Consider the following 23,119-nt stretch of genomic DNA (forward strand, 5'->3'; position numbering starts at 1 on the left):
AGAAAACAAAGACAAAAAAACCAACTCAAACAAACAAAAAATACGAGCTGAGACTTTGGCATGCCTCTCTTAGGTGGTTCTCTATAGCTGATCTGTATTATTCCCCTTGCTCTTGTTTCTTTTTGTGTCAATTCTTTGTTCTATTGCAGAGGTTGGCAGACTTTTTAAAAAATAAGATGCCAGACAGTAAGTATTTTAGACTTTGTGGGCACTGTGGCCTCTGCTGTAACTACTCAAGTTTGCAGTTGTAGCAGAAAAGCAGCCAGAGACAACACATAAACAAATGAGCATGGCTGTGTTCCAATAAAACTTTATTAATAGACACTGCCTTTTGAGTATAATTCATATTAATTTTCACATGTCATGAAATCTTCTGCTTTTGATTTTCCCCAACCATTTAAATTGTAAAAACCATCTCTAGCTCGTAGGCTGTACAAAACAGGTAGTGAAGTGAATTTGGCCCACAAGCCATAGTTTGCCTACCTCTGCCCTATTCTTCCTCTGAGTTTTTCATAGGTATCTTCTTAGAAGCCATGCAAATCATTTCCTGAGTTGAATGCTGAAACAAATAGGTTTTTATGTTTAACGACTCTGTTAGTTTCCTGTGGCCACCATCACAAATTGCCTCAATGTAGCAGCTTAGAGCAGTGTAAATATATGATCTTGATGCCGAAAGCTCGGCCTCCGTGCACCGGTGCCGAATTGAATCTTGGAGACAGAGTTTTGGGTGAAGTAGAAAAGGATAGCTTTATTGCTTTACCAGGAAAAGGGGGACACAGCGGGCTCATGCCCCTGAAGAACTGTTGTCCCAACCTGAGAGGATTTGGTGAGGAGTTTTATAGCAGTGGTTCAAGGAGGGGGTTGCTGTTAAGATTAGGGTGTGTGCAGGGCCTGCACTCCTTTAATCTGGCCTCAGGTAGTCTCTTGATGAGCTTCTCTGGTTCCTTTAATCTGGCCTCAGGTGGTCTTCTCTGGAATGAACAATGCTGACATATTCCATTTGTTGGGGGTTTTAGTTCTGTAAAGAGCTCAAAGATACTGTTATGTGTATCCCTTGAGGGGGCACCAGGACCCTGCCCCAAGGCTGCACTGTTGTTTCTTGACTGCTCCTCCCTTGTCTCTGCATCTCCTCCCGCCTCTGATTAGCAACTGTTCGAATCTGCCCTTTGGAACACAGGGAAGGTCACAGAGGCTGTAGTCTGTTCCCTACAAACAAGAAACAACAGAAAGGCTTCCGTGCCCAGGAGCCCCACAGGGTCCTGCTCGGTTTCAGTCTCACAGTTCTGTAGCTCAGGAGTCTAGTTTGGCTTGGCTTGTTTCTCTACTCTCGGTTCACTAGGCTGAAATCAAGGTGTCCGCTGGCTGAGCTCCTATCAGGAGGCTCTGGGAAGATTCCACTTCCAAGCTCATTTTGGTGGGCAGATTCTGATTCCTTGTGGCTGTAGGAACGAGGCTTCTGTTTCCCCACTGGCTGTTAGCTAAGAGCCAGCCTTTGCTCCTAGAGGCCTGTCTCTCTGAGCCTTGCATATGGACCTCTGCATCTCAGAGCCCTCTTCTCACATTTGGAATCTGTCTGACTTCCCATTCGGCAGCATCTCAGTATCCAACTTCCTCCTCTTCTTCCTCTGTTTTTAAGGGCTCAGTGATTACAGTGGGCCCACCTAGATAATCCAGGACAAGCTCCCTATTTTAAGGTCAGCTGATAGGTAACTTCAGTTCCCTCTGCAAAGTTCAGTCACAGCAGTACCTAGATTAGCATTTGATTGAATAATTAAGGGACAGGAATCTAGAGGCAACATCTTTAGAATTTAGAATTGAACAACTACCACGTAGATTTCCAACATAAGTACTGATGTATAAGTCTAGATCACTTAAGATGTATCCAGAACTAATTTAACCCATTCAAGTATTCAGTTTGGGTGTATTTTATACAGTTTTGGAGCTAATCCAATAATCCTTGCTTCTCAGTAGATGATCTAGCCACTTGGGAGGAAATTTGAGATGTACATGCCATGGTCATTCAATGAATAATTTGCTCCAAGGATGACATTTTCACTTTTTTCCCAGTAGTAGAACTGGGTTTCATAGATAACTTACCTTTGTTTCCTACATTCAGTAGTACTTCAGGATAATTGCTGTGGAGAACAAATTGACATATTTTTCTGGAGTGATTTTTTTTTTATATTTAAGATCCAGTTGTTAATTTCTAAGTCCAACCAGGTACTGAATCTCATGGATATAATACTCTAGGGCTAGAAATCTCTCTTTGACTCCTAGCTGCTTTGCTTCAGCCACCATGTCAGACTTGTCACCGATCTTGCTGATTTTCATCCTCAGTTGTTACCTGAAAACTGGGTTTGCCTCTTGGTGGGTGTTGAGCCAATAGACACAGCCAAGCCAAAGATCGGGAGAAGAAGGAAGGATTTATTATTACTTGAAGCAAGTAAGGAGAACACCAGGGATTGTTCTCAAAAGAGTGTCTCCCCAACAGCAAAACTGGGGAAGCTTTATGCTAAGAGTACATGCATATTCATGAGGGAGCTTCAGCATAGAATTGGGGCAAGTTGACGGAGTCCAAGCTTCAGTTGACTGAAGTCAGGAGGGGCGACATTATCATTCCATCCTCCACCTGGGTGGGGGCCTTAGTTCCTGCAGAACTCAAAGATACTATGTTAATCTCTTAAGGAACCAGGACCCTGCCCCAAGGCTGCACTTTTGTTTCTTGACTGCTCCTCCCTAGTTTCTGCATTCCCTCCCTTAAGATCATTAATTACTGAGACCTGTTCCAGGGCAAGTATTTTAGCCAGGTTCAGATCACAAAATGGCTTAGGCCAAAATGGGTTCTACGTCAAGAAAGCCTTTCCTGGTTCCCTTTCTCCAGGAACCCCCTAACCTATCTGCTTCATAGTGGCCCAAGTATCTTTATCTTTCTTTTCACTTCTTGCCCCCATGGTACCCTGATTCACATCTTCATCATTTCCTATCCTATCTGTTGCAATAACTTCTTCATTGGCCTTCCTGCTTCTGGTTTCTCCCCCTTACAATGCTCCAGAGATGCTGTGATTCAACCTGAAATTTAGAAAAACTGCCGGAGTTCCCTAGCACCTCCAAAATGGCATTCCAACTCCTTCACTTGACATTCAGAGATTCCCATTATGTGACCCAATCCTACCTTTCAACCTCATCATTTTCCATTACAGTCCTCCATAGAGGTGTTGGGACAAGTAGTAAGTGAACATGGGCCATGTTCTGAGAATGGTAAATAGGTCTGTGTAACTGGGGTAAAGGGTTTGTGTAACCCTTGCAGATGGGTGTGATTATTCAAAGGTCCTTCTTTACCACATTCAACGTTCAATTGATTGTGAAACCCAGACAGGTCCTTCTACCACCTACATTTTTAATTTGTCTCCTCCTCTCTATTAGTCTTGCCATTGCCCTAGCTCGGGTTTTGCCATCTCTTTTCTGGACTGTTGCCATGGCCAACCTGTCTCTTTGTCCCATTCTCTCTTTACTCTAACTCAGTCATTATATTACATCAAGGTATCGTGCTAAAACAGGGTCTGATTGGGACACCCTTGGTGGTCCAGTGGTTAAGACTCCGTGCTTCCACTGAGGGGGCACAGGTTCTATCCCTGGTCAGGGAACTAAGATCCTGCATGCCGTGCATCATGGCCCAAAAAAAAAAAAAAAAGAAAGAAAGAAAGAAAGAAAACAGAGTCTGATCATGGCCCCTTTATAATTCAAAACCTTTATTTGTTGCCCACTGTTGTCATTAAAGATTATTTACCCACTGATGCAGTGGTTAAGAATTTGAGCTATAGCATAAAAAAGAATGAAATAGTGCCATTAGCAGCAACATGGATGGACCTAGAGATTATCATACTAGATGAAGTCAGAAAGAGAAAGACAAATACCATATGATATCACTTATATGTGGAATCTAAAATATGACACAAATGAACTTATTTGCAAAACAGAAACAGACTCACAGACATAGAGAACAGACTTGTGGTTGCCAAGGGAGGGGGGAGGGACGGGTTGGGAGTTTCGGATTAGCAGATGCAAACTGTTATAAATGGAATGGATAAACAACAAGGTCCTACTGTGTAGGACAGGGAACTATATTCAATACCCTGTGATAAGCCACAGTGGAAAAGAATATGAGAAAGAATGTATGTATATATGTATAACTGAATCACTTTACTGTATAGCAGAAATTAACACAACATTATAAATCAACTATACTTGCATAAAATAAATGTAAAAAAAAAAAGTACTTGAGTTATAGGCCAGACTGCTTGGGATGGGATCCTGGCTTTACGTGTGAGACACATCATTTTGTTGCTCTAAGTCTCAGTTTCCTCATCTATAAAATGGGGATAATAATGTTTACAGAGGGTTGTTATGTGGATAAAAGTATACTGAGTATGAAGAGCAATTAGCAGATACCTGGTACATAGTACGTATGCAACTAATAGCGGCCATTATAATCACCATAATATACTCCAAAGATTGAGATGGACTCTGTAAATAACTATAGGCTATTTTTTAGCCTATAGGCTATAAATAACTATAGGCTCTTTTTTTACTTAATTAAGGATTTTTGAGAGTTTATTTGGCTAAAGAATTGAATTTCAATGCTGTCCTCTTTTCTTTTGAGTAGGCAGCTAAGGACTGTAACTGGTGAATGGTTTTTTGAAGAAAAGGCAAAGCGTTTCAAGCACGTCAGTGTTCTGGGCACTGATGTTGTCCGACAGTCCATCTTAAGAAGAAGTCCAGGTAACTAAAGCAGAACTGTTTTAACCTTCGTTTTGGCAGGCTAAATAACTTCCCTATATTATGTAGCAAATGAGAAGAGTTGAATTTCCTGAATCCCTCGGGTCATTTCAAAACTCAGTGGCATGAAATCTAAATCTGCAGTTCGTACAAGGGAAGAGGAAGTCGGTAGAAAATAAAACCCACAGTGATTTTTCATATATGTGACACACTGAGATTTTCAGGGGAGGCATTTATCTTCATCACAGACGGGTCTTTTCCTGAATGCACTTCCAATATTTTACTAAACATTTAAGAATGTAACATAAAACAGGTGAATTACATGATTCACATTGTGAAAGCAGTCCTTGGTTTTTCAACAGGATGTGTTTCAGATTTCATTTAAATGCTGCTTTTTCTCATCCAGTGATTCTCAACCAGGGACTGATATTTTGTACTGTGCCCCCCTCCATCAAGCTAGGCGAGTGTTGAGATATGCAAGGGGGCATTTTTGGTTGTCCCAATGACTATGGGGGAACTAATGGCATTTAGAGATGCTAAATGGCCTGAAATTGCACAAGACGGTTTCACTCAATGAGGAATTATACTGTCACCAAATGCAAATAACACCCCACCTTGAGAACATTACTCTGTGCATTGAGACTACAATTTAATTGGTTAAATATTGAGTGAACCTGTGTTTAGGATCATGTTTCTCAGGTATGCTGTAGTAAAAGGTGGAGCAGGTGTCTTTTGGTCTGTTCCTAGGGTATCTTCCCTTTCAGACACTGGAGACAAATGCCCTTATTTTTAAGTCTGGCGGGTAGGGCTGGGAGGCTTGGACCTGATTCCAGTGCCACTTCTGGGTGTCACAGTAGCAAGGAAGGGCTTTCCCAGGTGGGTAACGTCAGGTCTGATGCCACAGTGGGACAGAGTGGAGTTAGAAGTAAGCAGTTAGCTCTGGCTGCTTCCTCCGCTCAAACCTCAGCACCTTCCAAAGTGTAGACTGTCTCTCAAGTCACGAGGTGTGTCCACAGATGTTGGCCCTCCCGGGAAGTCTGGCTTATGTGCTCAAAAATCAGGGTATCGTTTCTAGAATCCCATGCTAGAATTCAGTCTCTAGGGATTTGGAGTTCTCATGAACCAGGCTCCCCTTCCCTAAAAATATTTGCAGAGGGATCATGTATAGTTGCTCCATTGCAGTCACCCCTAGAAAGCTTATCTCAGCAAAACTCCCACAGATGAGCCCCAATCTTAGTCCTCACTTAACTGTGGAACACTCAACAGATTAGAAATAAGTGCGTGACCGGGAAACATGGATGGGCACATCACTGCCAATTTTTTAGACTTCTGTGTCCTGTGCTAATGTAGGAAAGTGAATGAAGAATAGAAAATTGCTCTCATTTCTGGCCACTTCATATGTAAATTTGTCTTCTGGTTGTCTTTCATGAGGAGCTGAAGAAATACAAAGCCAAGAACAAACCCACCAGAATGCAGAAAAGTCAGACGCTTCGCTTTCTGCTGGGCGGAAGGCCAGCCACGATGGGCCCAGGAAAAAGGGGTAAGACCCAGCCTCTTCAAGGGAATCTTTGATCTTTGTTCCAGTCACCTGTGAAATAGATGCCTTAGTTTCTCAAGTCTAATGTCACCTAAGTGACCCAGAGAAGGTCAGAGACTCATCCGAGGTAACCTTCTCCTATCATTCTCAGGAAATGCAGTTTTAATTACTTTCAGCTTTAGATAAAGGTCCCTTCTGACCTGAACCTGTAAGAGTTTTTCTTTCACTTGACATATCTGGTCCTTTACTTCTGGGTAGAAGGTTTCATGCTAGGGCCAGTCTTGTCTGTAAGGTGACAACTGCCTTTGTTGTAGGGTCAACATACCTGCCCCGCACCCAACCTGAGTGCTGACGCAAACTGAAACCTCCAAATCAGAGATGTATTAAGAGGGCTTAAAACATTGTCTCCCCTCTTTGAAATGCGGGCCTCCTTAAGGAAGAAATCATTTGCCCACCTCACTGACTTCATTCAGAAAGCAAATATGTGTCAAGTGCTGGGAATAGGAATGGGAGGCACACAGGGACGCAAGATTCAGGGAGGCGCTGGGAAACTCGGAGTGAGAAGGTTCCATCAGGGAGAGTCAAGTGGCCCCCAAAATGCAGGTCATAAGGACCCAAAAAGCAAACTGTAGCCTTACAGCCCTGCCTGTTGCAGTCTCCATTTCTCAGGCAACTGGTGGCCAGTTTTGTGGCCGAGGGAGTGAGAATCCTAATCTACACCAAGTGGCTTTATGGTTCTTTCTGGGTAGTGTGGCTTCGTTCTCAGCAGAAGCCAACGTGAGGGGCTGCCAGTGCCTGAGCCTTCATCTGTCACTACAGAAAGTCCATTTTGTTCTGTTTTGTTTTGTTTTTTAAAGAATCTGGAACTGTGAGTAGACATGAAACCTAAATGTCATTTGACTCAAAGACTCATGACTAACCATGTCTTTGTTAATTAGCAGAGATGAACGGGAAAGATAGCCTAGAGGGACCATACATCCTATGTGTTGAGTCTTCCTACCACGTTAAACCCATTTGTCACTCCTCGAGGCTCCCACAGTGCCTTGTGCCCATGCGTCACTCGTTACTTGATGCGCTCTGACACAAAGCCCCTCCTTACACAAGAATGTAAAGTAAATGAACTGGTCTCGCTCAATACCACCCCCGTTTAATTGTAAGCTCCTTTAGTGCTGGCCCAGTGTCTTTTTTGCTTTTGTGCTACAGTATCCAGCATGGTGCCTGGCCCATCGAGAACAATCAGTGGTCTGATTGAATTAAACTCAGAGCCCACAGGTGCTTCTAGGAGCTGTAGTGCACAGACCCCAGGCCAGGCATCACTGTGTGGGTTACAGAATGGTGGGCTTGGAGCTAGGAGACAACAGTGAGCCCTGCTAGAACTCAAAACTGGCATCTGATGCTTCTGTCTTCAAGGAATATAACACCTAGTCGGGAAGAAAAGGTTCAAAGGTCCACACCTGAAAAGTTAATTTGTACAGAAGGATTTTAGAAAAACATAAGATGACAATATGAGCTGCCTGAAAGCCTGTCTAAAACAACAAGACAAGGAGTTAACTACAAGAGATAGAATATGGAAATAAATAATTTAAATTTTAAATTTATTTATTTATTTTTTGGCTGCATTGGGTCTGGGTCTTAGTTGCGGCATGCGGGCTCTTCCGGGCGTCTCTCTAGTGGTGGCATATGGGCTCCAGCGTGCGTGGGCTCTGTAGTTGTGGCACACGAGCTCTCTAGTTGTGGCTCACATGTTCAGTAGTTGCAGCATGCTGGCTTAGTTGCCCCACAGCATGTGGTATCTTAGTTCCCTAACCAGGGATCGAACCCACGTCCCCTGCATTGGAAGGCAGATTCTTAACCACTGGGCTACCAGGGAAGTCCCAATAATTAATTAAATATTAAATAAGTGGCTTAGATCATTGATGTCGGGAGGGCACAGGGGCCATTGGGAAAGACATGAAATTCTAAGTGGGACTTGATGAGGACTTTGAAAGATGGATGGGGCCAGGATAACAGGAGGAACAGTGATTCCAGGTGGAGGAGACACCATAAGCAGCACTGCAGGGGTAAGGACATGCACAAGGTGGTTCTCAGAGCAGCATAAATGGACATTATATTAACTGCTATTCTCACCAAAAATGTAATTTTCCAGTTAGATTGAAGCTTCTGAGACTTTGACAAGACATTCTTCTAGTGGTCTTTGAAACAGAAACAACTTGGCAGATTCTATTAAGATTGTCCCAGTACCTCTGGAATACTTTTTCCCCCTGAGAAAACTGGAGCCTGTAAAGTAAATGAACTAGTCTCTCCAGATACCATCACAAAAAGAATATAGCTTTGGTTTTTTAATCCAAGTGCATTTGGAAAGACCCATGTTTGAGGCCTTTGGTAGCCTGGATTGTGACTTGAATCTTGGTTTCTGAAAAGCTCTTTTTAAGTTCCTAGTAATTTAGTGCAATGGGCATGCGATCAAATTTCATCTGGTATGAGCCATTCCATTGTTCAGACTTATTACCCCAGGGACATGGGTGCCGTCACTTATTCCACAAGAATTGTCTGGGTTCTAGTACGTGCCAGGCATCTCTCTAAACTCAGGGGACCTAGCAGGGAACAAGAAGAACAGAGTTGCTGCTCTCAGGGAGCTGCAGTCTAATAAGTTGCTACCTCAGTTGGTCTCAGAGGATCACCCTAGCTCTCCTCTCTGAGCAAGGTGAGTTCAAGCTCCCTTTTCTCAGTATCCTATAAACAGGCTCTGCCCAGGCGTTGCTTCTCCATTCTCAGGTGACAGTGGCGAGTCCCCAGAGTCAGTGGTCTTCTTAGGAGGGACAGAGGCCTGGCTTACCAGCAACTGGTACAGCCTTGGGAGCCTACCAGAACCTTTGACACTCTACTGCAGAAGCCCTGGGGCCTGTCCAGAATTTCTCAGCCCCAAGTCTGCTTGAAAGAAGAATTATTTACTGTTGAAAGTACAAGAAATGGGTTTTGTTTGTTTGTTTTGGGGTTTTTTTTGTTTTTGTTTTTGTTTTTTGCGGTACGCAGGCCTCTCACTGTCGTGGCCTCTCCCGTTGCGGAGCACAGGCTCCGGACGCGCAGGCTCAGCGGCCATGGCTCACGGGCCCAGCCACTCCGCGGCATGTGGGATCTTCCCGGACCGGGGCACGAACCCGTGTCCCCCGCATCGGCAGGCGGACTCTCAACCACTGAGCCACCAGGGAAGCCCAAGAAATGGTATTTTTGAAATGATATGTTTAAATGCTTTCTTGTCTTGCTTTTAAATATATATATATGTGTGTGTATAATTTCAGATTTCTTCTTAGCAAGTTCAGATCAGCAACCAGAGGAGAAATTGTAACTTCAAAAACTGAAAGTGGGCGGAGCTACAGCTTGGACTTAGACAGCCAAAATTTTCGGAGTTTGAAGTCAGCCCCTGGTTCAGACAGGTAAGACACATACAGATTGGCCAATGGGATAGCCTGAGGATAAGGTTGATGAATTTCCATCCAAACAGTGCTTCTGGACACCTGTAAAGTATTGCCTCTCGGAGATCTAACGCATAATGTGAAAAGCCAGGAGGATGCATTTTAGTTGAAATGGAAAGCACTTACACTTCTGGGATTACAGCTATTGAAATCATCTGTGTTACCTGCACGGCTGAGACTTGATGTTTTGGGACTCAGGGCTGCAGTTCAGATGGAGAGATCCAGGAAAATAAATTATTTTCATTGATTTCTTGATATTTTTCTGTTTAAGCTTCTGAAAAAGAAACCTCTAAGTGTCATACATTCCTTGCAGCTTTTTTTAAAATATAAATTTATTTATTTATTTATGGCTGTGTTGGGTCTTTGATGCTGCGCGTGGGCTTTCTCTAGTTGTGGCGAGCAGGGGCTATTCTTCGTTGTGGTGCGCGGGCTTCTCATTGCAGTGGCTTCTCTTGTTGCGGAGCACAGGCTCTAGGCACGCGGGCTTCAGTAGTTGTGGCTCGCGGGCTCAGTAGTTGTGGCTCGTGGGCTGTAGAGCGGAGGCTCATTAGTTGTGGCACACGGGCTTAGTTGCTCTGCAGCATGTGGGATCTTCCCAGACCACGGCTCGAACCCCTGTCCTCCGCATTGGCAGGTGGATTCTTAACCACTGTGCCACCAGGGAAGTCCCCTGCAGCTTTCAAAAAATTAAAAATAATTTCATTTGAATTGCCTCAGAGAATTTCCATAAATTCCACTTCTTTCTAGTTCCACCACCTCTAACTTGTTGTCAGTGGGCCAGCTCCTCAAATCTCCTATGCATAGAGCTATCACCTTGTCAAGAAAAGTAAAGAGAGAAAGGATAGCTAAGAGCGTAGTCATTTCATATCAGGCTTGATGTTCTTTATCCTGTTGGGGCATAAGTCAAGGCTTATTTTCACGACCGGTGTATTATCAAAGGCAACGATGAGAAGAAAGATCTACCCTCATGTTTCATTAAGAGCACAGGTACTCTCATACTGATACCTTTTTCCCTACAGCAGCGGTCCCCAGCCTTTTTGGCACCAGGTGCCTGTTTTGTGGAAGACAGTTTTTCCCCGGGGGTTCCGACAGTAACGCAAGCGATGGGGAACAGCAGATGAAGCTTCAATCGCTTGCCGGCTGCTCACCCCCTGCTGTGTGGCCTGGTTCCTAACAGGCTGCGGACCGCTACCGGACCCCTGCCCTGTAGCATTCCTCTAACCCAGTGTCACTTTATGTAAAACTGCACAGAAAAAAATAAGCATAAAATAAATCACTTCTCATCCACTATCAAAAGATTATCACTGGGGCTTCCCTGGTGGCGCAGTGTTTGCGAGTCCGCCTGCCGATGTGGGGGACGCGGGTTCGTGCCCCGGTCTGGGAGGAGCCCACGTGCCGCGGAGCGGCTGGGCCATTGGGCCATGGCCGCTGAGCCTGCGCGTCCGGAGCCTGCGCGTCCGGAGCCTGTGCTCCGCAGGGGGAGAGGCCACAGCAGTGAGAGGCCCGCGTACCGCAAAAAAAAAAAAAAAAAAAAAAAAAGATTGTCACTGTATTCACTCTTTTCCAAATTTTTAAGAATGTAGATTTATTTCCTTTATGATCAAAAAAATACCTTAAACCCTGGTTGCATTTGTCCTTGAAGTCATTTCCTTTGACTTCCCTTGGAGTAGCCCCCTGTCGTGTCCCACGAAAACTTTATATAAAGAAAAAAGCTCATTTTGGGTTTTGATTGCTGAATTCCTGACTCTCAGACAGTGATCAAGATTATTTAGAGATGATAAGCATCTCGCTTAGTGTTGCTATTTTTTTTGTGTGTGTGTGGTACGCGGGTCTCTCACTGTTGTGGCCTCTCCCGTTGCGGAGCACAGGCTCCGGACGTGCAGGCTCAGCGGCCATGGCTCACGGGCCCAGCCGCTCCGCAGCATGTGGGATCCTCCCAGACCGGGGCACGAACCCGTGTCCCCTGCATTGGCAGGCGGACTCTCAACCACTGCGCCACCAGGGAAGCCCAGTGTTGCTATTTTTGTTCAGCCTCGTGGGGACTCGGTGGAGGAGCCCTCTTGGTTCATATTTCAGGCTGGCATTTAAAAGGGAAAATATATATACCTAACGAGGAAAGATGGAGTCCCCCGTTAAAAACACTTAAAGTCTCCTGGCCCAACAAACATTAAATTATTGCATTTTAAATTAATTTGTCTTACAGTTACTCAACAAGAGTAAGGGGCATGCTGTCCAGTATCACACTGCTTACCCCGTTCTTTCAGAATCTACCTGCCTAGGTTTATTCCTCGAGTCTTAACTACTGCTGGGTATAAATACATTTGACTCTGGAATAACACAGGGGTTAGGGGGCCGACCACCCCCCAACACACACACTGCCCAGTCAAAAATCCGAGTATAACTTGACAGTCAGCCCTCTCTATCCACGGTTCCTCTGTATCCAAGGCTTCACCCAACTGTGTATCGTGTAGTACTATAGTATTTACTGTGGGAGAAAAGTCCGTGTATAAACGGACCCATGCAGTTAAAGCTATAAAGCCATACGGACTTGTTTCACCAAAGACTGGTGTATTGACCCAGGGGTTTTCTTGTTGTAAACTGGAAGGTCGTCCCTAAGTAGATTTTCTATTTTAAATTGTAAATACCCGAGATGGTTTATAGACAGAATATAGCAGTCAGCGTGCTTTGGCTGAAGCATGCCAAGAACAATGTTTCCGCATGAAGGAAGAGACTGAGGATGTTTGGGACATCAGTAGAACAACATGTCCTTTTCCTAGAACATGTATTTATCACAGTGATGACTCATTAATGGACTGCCATAGCAAGATGCATTACCTTATCCCCAAATTATTCCTTAGAAAAGTTGGGGCAGGAGGTGGCCCATCTTTTCTTCAGTCCCATCACGTAAAGATGTTAGCTTCTTTTTGTTTGCTTGGAGCTGCAATAATTCTGCAAAGCCAAGTGGTAAAGCTGGCAGACTCTTTTCTCCTTAGGTTCTGCAAGCAGAATTGCAGCCTCCCTATAAATCCTTTTTAATATGGAACAACACGTTTCCCAAAAGAGAACTGCAAGATTGTGGTCTCTTTGGTCTATTACCTGACCTAGCTTAGCAATGAATTCCCCTTTCTCTTCCTCAGTGCGTGTTTCTTCATAGTTTGTTGCTCTTTCCCTGAAGCAGTTGGGCTTGGGCATCCTTTTTTAAAACTCATAACATATCAGAGTAGAAATGATGTTTTAGTAGATGCCTGGTTAGAGTTTATTTCTTTTCAGTAGTTTCAAAGCAGGGAAATGTGTGAATGGCTTAGTCAGGCCTCAGCAGCCTCTCAGAGGAACATGGCGAATGGCTCTTCACTGGTTGCTAGGGACTTGACACATGAGACAGATGAGATTTTTTTAAAAGAATGTAAATGTGAAATATGATTAATAAACAGAATGCTCTTCAGGGCAGTGATTCCTAATTCCTTTCACTTTGATGACTTGTTGTGTGATTGGCGAGATACCTATCTTAAATCTTACTCTCCTAGAAACGAACCCTCAGGCAAGGATTCCTAAGTGAGGAATTTGTTAATTGAAATGATTCCAGGAGGAACGAGTAAGGGAATAAGAAAGACAGAATAAAGAAACGGAGGAAGATAAGCAATGTGCTATCTCAGGTGAGGTCTGAGTTTGAGAACTCAGCCTGATCCTGCAAGGGATTCTGGAACATAAAGTGTCCCCAGGTTTTTCCATTTTGAGCAGCTGAACCATTGCACTTCTGTCCCAATCAGTCATTGTCTGTAGGTTCCCTTAGACAGGGTTTCCATATTTAGCAAATAATGACACAGGATGCCCAGGTAAGTTTTAGTTCCAGATACAGGACTTTTTAAAAAGCATGTTTCATGAAATCTTATTTTCATATACTATGTAAATAGTAGTATATTTTTATACTAAAAACTTCTTGATTGTTTATCTGAAATTCAGATTTAACTGAGGGTCAGGCGAGGCACACCTTAAGGCATGTCTTGGCCTCCAGTGCTAAAGGCAAATCTCTGAAGGTCATAGGTGCAAGCCATTAGCAGAAAAGCACGCAGAAGCTAGGGATGCGTGTGTGGAGCCTGGTACAATGGATCTGAGGGGGTCTGGGTGCGACATCAGTAGTGTCCCCTAAAAGACAGAAAGGAAAAGTGGAACTTGGAAGTGAAATTTTATTCTGTTCAGTAACAAATGGATAAAGGATGCTGCTGTGCTTCTCAGCAGCATTTCTATCATGACATTGGGGGTTATGGCAAGCATTTAACCATGGGAACCTGTACCTTCTGATAACCAACCAATTTCTCATATACCCCCCAGCACCCCCTGCCCAAGCACATTCCAGTTTTCTCCAGTTCTTTTTTTTTTTTTTTACATCTTCATTGGAGTATAATTGCTTTACAATGGTGTGTTAATTTCTGCTTTATAACAAAGTGAATCAGTTATACATGTACATATGTTCCCATATCTCTTCACTCTTGTGTCTCCCTCCCTCCCACCCTCCCTATCCCACCCCTCTAGGTGGTCACAAAGCACCGAGCTGATCTCCCTGTGCTATGTGGCTGCTTCCCACTAGCTATCTACCTTACGTTTGGTAGTGTATATATGTCCATGCCACTCTCTCACTTCGCCCCAGCTTACCCTTCCCCCTCCCCGTGTCCTCAGGTCCATTCTCTAGTAGGTTTGTGTCTTTATTCCTGTCTTACCCCTAGGTCCTTCATGACATTTTTTTTCCTTAGATTCCACATATATGTGTTAGCATACGGTATTTGTCTTTCTCTTTCTGACTTACTTCACTCTGTATGACAGACTCTAGATCCATCCACCTCACTACAAATAACTCAATTTTGTTTCTTTTTATGGCTGAGTAATATTCCATTGTACATATGTGCCACATCTTCTTTATCCATTCATCCGATGATGGACACTTAGGTGGTTTTCATCTCCGGGCTATTGTAAATAGAGCTGCAGTGAACGTTTTGGTACATGACTCTTTTTGAATTATGGTTTTCTCAGGGTACATGCCCAGTAGTGGGATTGCTGGGTCATATGGTAGTTCTATTTGTAGTTTTTTAAGGAACCTCCATACTGTTCTCCATAGTGGCTGTACCAATTCACATTCTCAACAGCAGTGCAAGAGTGTTCCCTTTTCTCCACACCCTCTCCAGCATTTATTGTTTCTAGATTTTTTGATGATGGCCATTCTGACTGGTGTGAGGTGATACCTCATTGTAGTTTTGATTTGCATTTCTCTAATGATTAGTGATGTTGAGCATTCTTTCATGTGTTTGTTGGCAGTCTGTATACCTTCTTTGGAGAAATGTCTATTTAGGTCTTCTGCCCATTTTTGGATTGGGTTGTTTTTTTGTTATTGAGCTGCATGAGCTCCTTGTAAATTTTGGAGATGAATCCTTTGTCAGTTGCTTCATTTGCAAATATTTGCTCCCATTCTGAGGGTTGTCTTTTGGTCTTGTTTATGGCTTCCTTTGCTGTGCAAAAGCTTTGAAGTTTCATTAGGTCCCATTTGTTTATTTTTGTTTTTCTTTCCATTTCTCTAGGAGGTGGGTCAAAAAAGATCTTGCTGTGATTTATGTCATAGAGTGTTTTGCCTCTGTTTTCTTCTAAGACACATTTATGCCAAATCGAAACAGAATTCAACATATTAATGACTGAAATCCTCCTTTAATCAAGGTACCATCATACACTTACTCAGCCATCTCATTCATAGATTCATTTCCAAAAATCTACTGGGTATGTTTAATAATTATTTACCAAAAGTTACATATATTTAAGCAATTTGGTTATTACTAGGTATCTTTATTATTAATGATTGTAGCTATAACTCAATCTAAAGGATTTTTAAAAATACAACCTTATAGTCACAGAAAATTGTTTTAAAAATTGAATTTAAAACCACATGGGTGTATTTGTCATATAGAAGTATGACAGAATGATTAATAAAAGACTTTATAGCATAAATATGTATTACATTAGGATACAATTCTTTGGGGAAGTGGACTGGAAATATGATTTAAAGAAGAAAGAGGACTGATAGGAAACTTCTAATTATTAATGATGACCTTGTTCTGCGTTTTTTTTTGTTTTGTTTTGTTTTTTCGGTACGCGGGCCTCTCACTGTCATGGCCTCTCCCATTGCGGAGCACAGGCTCCGGACGCGCAGGCTCAGCGGCCATGGCTCACGGGCCCAGCCGCTCCGCGGCATGTGGCATCTTCCCGGACCGGGGCACGAACCCGTGTCCCCTGCATCGGCAGGCGGACTCTCAACCCCTGCGCCACCAGGGAAGCCCGAGACGTTCCTTATTATAACATCAATAATGTGAGGCAGTATGGAGATCGGGAGTTCAGCCAGACCCTTGACACTATACTTAGGTTGAACTAAACTGGGTTTTTGACTTGCTCATCCTTGTGGCCAGATGATTGTAAGCCGGAAGCCGCCTCCTTGTTATCTTGTCATTTCTCCACTTGTTTCCCGCCTATGCATTTTATTTATACAAATGAATTCAACACAAAGCTCTGCCAACATTATTAGCCTAGTACTATATGCCAAGTGGTAAATGTGGAAGATCTTAGCTAATGCTACTTTTCCACCCGTTCGTGAACGTCCAATTTGGCAGGGAAGGTTGGGATGACTAAACAAATAATTTCAAGACAGTATGGTATCATGCTAAAAAGATATCTCTGTGCTATGGGAAAACCAGAGATAGGCATTTAACCTTCCAGAGGATTCAGGGAAGCTTCATGGAGATGGTCCCCAAGCAGTTTGAAGGAGTGAGGAGGACTTGGCCAGGTGAAGAGAGGTAAGAAGAACATTCTAGATAGAGGAACTAGAAAGTGCAAAGGAAAAGAGGCATAAAGCAATTTTGCATGTGCTAGGAAACAAACAGTTCAGGGTTTTTAGAGTGTAAAATTGAAATGTGGTTTACAAGAGATGAGATGGAGAGCTTCATTGGACCAGGATATGGATGGCTTTGGATTCCTTGGTAACTTTTTTCTTATAAACAACATAGCATTACAGGTAGAACAAGAGTTCAGCAAATCCGAACTACTAAGTACAGAGTAAGTGCTTGTTCCATTTAGTTGCTGAAAGCTAAGTTCAGCTAAACACTTGCTTTCCTTGCTGTCTAGCGGGGGAGGGCACTTGGTTTTCTTGCTCTGACTTCTCGTCCACCCAAGATTTTGCATGGCTGCTGGCCTCTCATCCAAGTGGCTACCAGCCATTCTTTATTGTTTTTTGTTTTTGTTTTTGTTTTTGTTTTTATTTTTTTGCGGTACGCGGGTCTCTCACCGTTGTGGCCTCTCCCGTTGCGGAGCACAGGCTCCGGACGCGCAGGCTCAGCGGCCATGGCTCACGGGCCCAGCCGCTCCGCGGCATGTGGCATCTTCCCGGACCAGGGCACGAACCCGTGTCCCCTGCATCGGCAGGCGGACTCTCAACCACTGCGCCACCAGGGAAGCCCCAGCCATTCTTTAGAAACTAGGCATGGGAACAGAATTTTGTTGTGATTGTAAACGACCAAAATATTATCAGACAGAGTTCTACCTGTTCTTAATTTTCTTTTCCCTCATGCCCAGAGTCCTTCCCTCATGATGACTGTCTGCTCCATTTTAGAGAGTCTTTTTAAAGGAAACAGATTCATTGAGGAAACCGTAAACATTTACAAACCATCAAACAAATCAGCTTTTGTTTTAGTAAATCAAATGATAAAGCCTCTTTATACACTTAACACTAAGATTCATCGAACAAGATTTCACTGAGCACCTACCACATTGTATTATATTTGTCCTTTCTCCAAAAAGGAAAAGGAAGGAAAATATGTGTAATTCAGCCACAGAAAGCTAGTGGCTTCAGAGGAACTGCTTAATGAATTTCCACTTCTTCCATTTTTATCTGCTTCTCTAATTCAGAGTTCAAGAGCTCTTAGGATGGTTCATTTGTGCCTAAGTATAACACACACACACACACACAGACACAAACACACCCAGTACCAGAAATTCATTCCTTTGGGGTGTGTTGACCTCTCCAAAGAGTTTGGTTTTTAAATGGAGACACACATACCTGTGTGTGTGTGTGCCTGTGTAGTCAGGCACACACACACACACACACACACAGGGGCCGACAAACTTTTCTGTAAAGGTAAAGATAGTTAATATTTTTGGCTTTGTGAGCCAGATGGTCTCTGTCTGAGCTACTCACTGTGCTGTTGTAGTGTCGACTGGAAAAAAGTGCACAACCTGAGAGTTGTGAGTTAAGTTTTACTGGGGGCAAAATGAGGTCTGTCGTCTTGGAGACGGCATTTCAGAGAGCTCTGAGGAAGTGCTCCAGAGAGGCAGGCGGAAGGTCAGTGTACTATGTGACTTTAGGGAAGGGGGACGTGCAGTGAAGCACACATGTTGGCAGAGGCTGGCTGCTAGTCACGAGGAGCAGACGTCCCCATGAAGGATTCTAGTGCTTTCCTAGATACAAAGAGATGCAAGAATTGGGCTCATCAAATCTTCTCCTGAGAATATCTAACTCTCTGAAGAGCTGTTCTGCCAGTTTTTCCCAGAGCACAGAGGGCCTCATTCCTGATCTCCACCTTGAATTCCTTTCAGGGGGTGTTGGAGATCAGCGGCTGCAGTGGTTAGTGACGTCATCCTTGTAGAGGCAGATGGCAAGCGCCAATTTGTAGTTGGCAGGCGCGTGAAAGCAGCTGAACACAAAACAAAAAGTGAATGTGCATGCCTGCACTACAATAAAAGTTTATTTATGGGCACTGAAACGTGAGCTTCACATAATTTTCACATCACAAAATATTCTTCTTTTGAGTTTTGGGTTTTTTTTTTTCCCCCAACCACTTGAAAATGTAAAACCACTCTTAGGTCGTGGGATCTACAAGAACAGGTGGTGGGCCAATTCGATACAGGGGCCATAGTTTGCTGACCCCTGGTGCCATACATTCACTCACCGACACAGAAAGCGTCCTTCCATTCCTCACAATCTAAGCTGTGAGGACAGCTCCGCTCTCTTGATGCGAGCACCGTGCTGAATAAAGAAAGTCGTGCTAGGAGAGGAAACGACAAGGCGGTTGGAGAGATGCCTGAGATCAATGAATTTAAACTCATCCACAGTTTGGGCCAGTGTTTGTCAGCTTTGGCTGGTGGTAGGGGATGCGGGAGCCGTGGTAAAACACATGGATGCCTAGATCCCGTGCCCAGAGGCTCTGATGTGGTTAGTCTTGGGTGTGGCCTGGGCATGGGGATGTTTAAAACCTCCCCGGGTGTTTCTGATGTGCAACCAAGGGTGAGGGCCACCCAGCTCACATAAGACGGTGTTGACAAAGACATTGCATTTGGGGATCACCAAAAACTGGAAGGTTTGAGCCACGTACAGCTTTTTTCCCTTTTGTTTCTCCTTTTTAACACCTCTTTCCCATTTAACAGGCGCGCGTCACTTTCTAAGTACAACCTCCCTTGCCTGTCCCTTCCATACTTATTTCAGATCTGAAATAACCAAAAGAAGTTAGGACAGCGCGTAAACTGCAGAACGAATGTCATGCCACCTCTGTGTCATGTTACGCCCTAGCCTCGTTGTCCCAGCGAGTGTCTTATCTCTCAGGTTAATGCTGCCTTCGGCTGGTCTTTAGGGGAGCATTCATTTACCCAGGCAGGCACAGGCTCAACCTTGTCAGCCTGCTCTGGGAAGGTTGAATCCTGGGAAATTCTTTCCGGGCTCCAACTCCTGGGAGACTTCTCTGTAAACCAGAAAGGCGACTCGTTAAATTAGAGTCTCTGTCCCCTATCCTTGGATTCTTTATCTAGAAATGGATATATCTAGGAAGCCATTTTCAAGGTTTTGGGCCAGCATGAAATTAGAGATAACAAAACAGAAGGCTTTTAAAAAGCATCTCATAAGCTAAAGTAAATGACACTCTTTTTTTACCCTAGGGAATGTGTCTTTCAAGTAACTCAGAATTTCCAAGCTCCCCAGACAGTGTCATATTCCCCATACTTCGGGCCCTATTAGAACGAGATAGATGTATCTTTTTCTTGTCGGTTTCCCCATAAGCCGAGTTCAGCTTCAAGGTTTGGTAGCACTGATTTCTAATACTTCTAATTTAAATATCAGTAACAAGATATCGGGATCAGAAATAGCTCTTTCTTTTTTTTTTTTTTTTTAACATCTTTATTGGGGTACAATTGCTTTACAATGGTGTGTTAGTTTCTGCTCTATAACAAAGTGAATCAGTTATATATATACATATGTTCCCATATGTCCTCCCTCTTGCGTCTCCCTCCCTCCCACTCTCCCTATCCCACCCCTCCAGGCTGTCACAAAGCACCGAGCTAATATTCCTGTGCCACGCGGCTGCTTCCCACTAGCTATCTACCTTACTACGTTTGTTAGTGTGTGTATGTCCATGACTCTCTCTCGCCCTGTCAAAGCTCACCCTTCCCCCTCCCCATATCCTCAAGTCCGTTCTCCAGTAGGTCTGCGTCTCTATTCCCGTCCCACCCCTAGGTTCTTCATGACATCCTTTTTTTTTCTTAAATTCCATATATATGTGTTAGCATACGGTATTTGTCTTTTTCTTTCTGACTTACTTCACTCTGTATGACAGACTCTAGGTCTATCCATCTCATTACAAATAACTCAATTTCGTTTCTTTTTAAGGCTGAGTAATATTCCATTGTATATATGTGCCACATCTTCTTTATCCATTCATCCGATGATGGGCGCTTAGGTTGTTTCCATCTCCGGGCTATTGTAAATAGAGCTGCAATGAACATTTTGGTACATGACTCTTTTTGAATTTTGGTTTTCTCAGGGTATATGCCCAGTAGTGGGATTGCTGGGTCATATGGTAGTTCTATTTTTAGTTTTTTAAGGAACCTCCATACTGTTCTCCATAGTGGCTGAACCAATTCACATTCCCACCAGCAGTGCAAGAGTGTTCCCTTTTCTCAGAAATAGCTCTTTCTTAATTGAACTTTAAATTTCTCTAATTTAGGCTTGCGGAAGCTTTTATCCTCTTTCTATTTAAGAGGTGAAGATTCATGTATTTTATGTCAGATTTTACATAATGTCTAAAAGAGTTGGCACCCAATGGGTCCTAGCAAGGCTAATCCATGATGGGGACTTCTCCAAAACTACCTGGGTCTGAGAGGACCTTCAGCACAGACACAAGCAGAAATACGCACATAAATCCCCTTGGATCATAACGTCTGGGCTCCTTTCTGCAAGATTCAGTCCTAGCCTTTATTTTTTAAGGAGATTTTACCTAAAACAGGAGGGAGAGAGATTTTTGTGGTTGTATTGTAAGAGTAGAGAACCTATGAACACAGGGCAGGATCACTGGGTAGGTCTCTAAGACCCTTCTAAGTTGGACTTCTGAGAATAAGTAGCATCACTTGGGAAAGGTATGAATATATTTAACTGTTGTCAAATGTAGAACTGTAGCACCCGAGATAGGAGGACTCAGGTAAATCACCAAGGAACTGAGAATTTCAAATTGTATCAATGTACTTAATCACAAAATTTTATTTTCTTGTTGTTAGACTCAAAAGACACAGTCATAGACCCCTCCTGAGCAGAGTCCATAGTACTATAATTTACTCAAAGTACTGCTTCTAGAAAGAAGCAGCAGGCTCTGTTTCTGTGTAGTATCGAAGGACTCCTACCCAGAAAATTTTCCTAGCTCTCTTAATCGAATTGTAAGAAACGAACTCTCAGGTCTCTGATCCTTTCGTTATCTTCTTCTTGATAGCATCCTTCTTCTACGTTCTATCCATGTAGAACCTGCCTGGTTGTGACAATTTGATCTTGGTGAAATGATGAATGAGCAATGTGAGAAACTAGCATGAGCATGAGTGTAGGCTTTGGATAAGCAGACAATTCTGTTTTTATCCTGACTTTGTCATGTACTAACTCTGCCGTGTATGCACACACAGACGCATGCATGTGTGGAGTAATTGCTTAACCTCTCCAAGACTCAGTTTCTTTATCTTCAAAATAGGGATGTTAATACCTTTTTTTTTTTTAAACATGGATGTTGCGGAATGGAGAGTGTCAACCACCTAGAAAATACTCAGTAAATGCAGCTGCTATTTGCATAATTATCGAGAGTGTTGGTGGCTGCTCGTATCAATTAGGGCATTTTTGGTTTTGGTAGCTTCTCTGGTGCAGAGCCTTGAAAAAACTTACAAGCTGTGGTTGACAGCTCCACTGGTCATTGCTGATTCTTTCTTCTGCCAGATTTATCTTCTAGTAATGACCCGTGCGCCATCATTCTTTTTAAGAAGCCCCCTTCCTTTATTCCTATAAGTCTCTCCTCTTATTGGCTCAACTGTGAGCTCTAATCACTATTGTGCTTTAACAAGATGTTTATTATTATAGGTGCACTTATAACTTATTAAAATAGTAACTGAAAGAGTGAAATTCATAAGGGCTTATATTTTCCCATTTAGCATATTTTGTACTCACTGAGAACAGAATAAAAGAAGAACAAACACTTCTCTTAAACTAATTTGTCAAAACTTACTTACTTACGAAGCTCCATTTAATAAGACAATTGTGATCACCTCCAGGCAGGAACTGTTTCTTCATTAATCATTATTGAATGGCATTGAATCAGATTTAGCAAACATGAAAGTGAATCAAACCCATTTACAAAATGTCATTATTTTTATCCTACATTCATTAAATGTGCGCCATGAGTCAGTCACTGAAAACAACACTGAGAAAATATAATCGCCAATCTTTGATTACATAGGTACCGAGTGCTTCCTTTGCACCAAGATATTGTGAAACTGCTAGAGATATCATGGTAAATATGTCATCAACTCTGTCCCCAAGGAGGTCACAGTTGAAAGAGGTGCCAACGCCCACGTATCTGTTAAAGACCAAACAAGACATTGTGTAGGCAACTTCTACATGGTTTGGCAAAGACTGTAAATTACCAGAAATTGAGTAGAGCAGAGGTTGACAAGGCCTGTGATAGACAGGGAAGGCATGACTGGGGAGGCTGGACTTCATTTGGCCCTTGAAGGATGGGGAAGATTTGGATAAACAGAGAATGGCAAATAGGGCGTATCAGGTGGGGAGAACGTGAGCAAAAGCCTTAGAAGTGGAAGCATGAGCACGAGCATGGTAAGCTGAAAAAATTGTAGGGAACCTGGGCTGGCTGGGAGTGTGCTGGTGAGCAGTGGGAAGAAAAAAGGCTGGAGAGGTAAGTTCAATTACGAAGACCCTGGAGTCAGACAAATGATGTTGAACCACATGAGCCCCTGGAGGTGTTCGCGTGTTGCCATTGGTTTCTTGGAAGCT

At 43.3% G+C, this 23,119-nt stretch overlaps 1 protein-coding gene across 2 annotated transcripts in view; it reads left to right on the forward strand.

Annotated features, from left to right (window-relative positions):
* Window positions 1-23,119, forward strand: part of SYTL5 (synaptotagmin like 5) — a 101,302-nt gene that overhangs the window by 45,828 nt on the left and 32,355 nt on the right. For both annotated transcript variants that reach the window (XM_029240911.1, XM_029240912.1), the window contains exons 3-5: window positions 4,664-4,779; window positions 6,208-6,316; window positions 9,613-9,747. In XM_029240911.1, coding sequence (XP_029096744.1) covers window positions 4,664-4,779; window positions 6,208-6,316; window positions 9,613-9,747 — 360 coding nt within the window. The remainder of the gene's footprint in view (window positions 1-4,663; window positions 4,780-6,207; window positions 6,317-9,612; window positions 9,748-23,119) is intronic.

The sequence above is a fragment of the Monodon monoceros genome, unplaced genomic scaffold, assembly GCF_005190385.1.
Source record: "Monodon monoceros isolate NGI ecotype Baffin Bay Population unplaced genomic scaffold, NGI_Narwhal_1 Super_Scaffold_22, whole genome shotgun sequence".
Classification (NCBI taxonomy): domain Eukaryota; kingdom Metazoa; phylum Chordata; class Mammalia; order Artiodactyla; family Monodontidae; genus Monodon; species Monodon monoceros.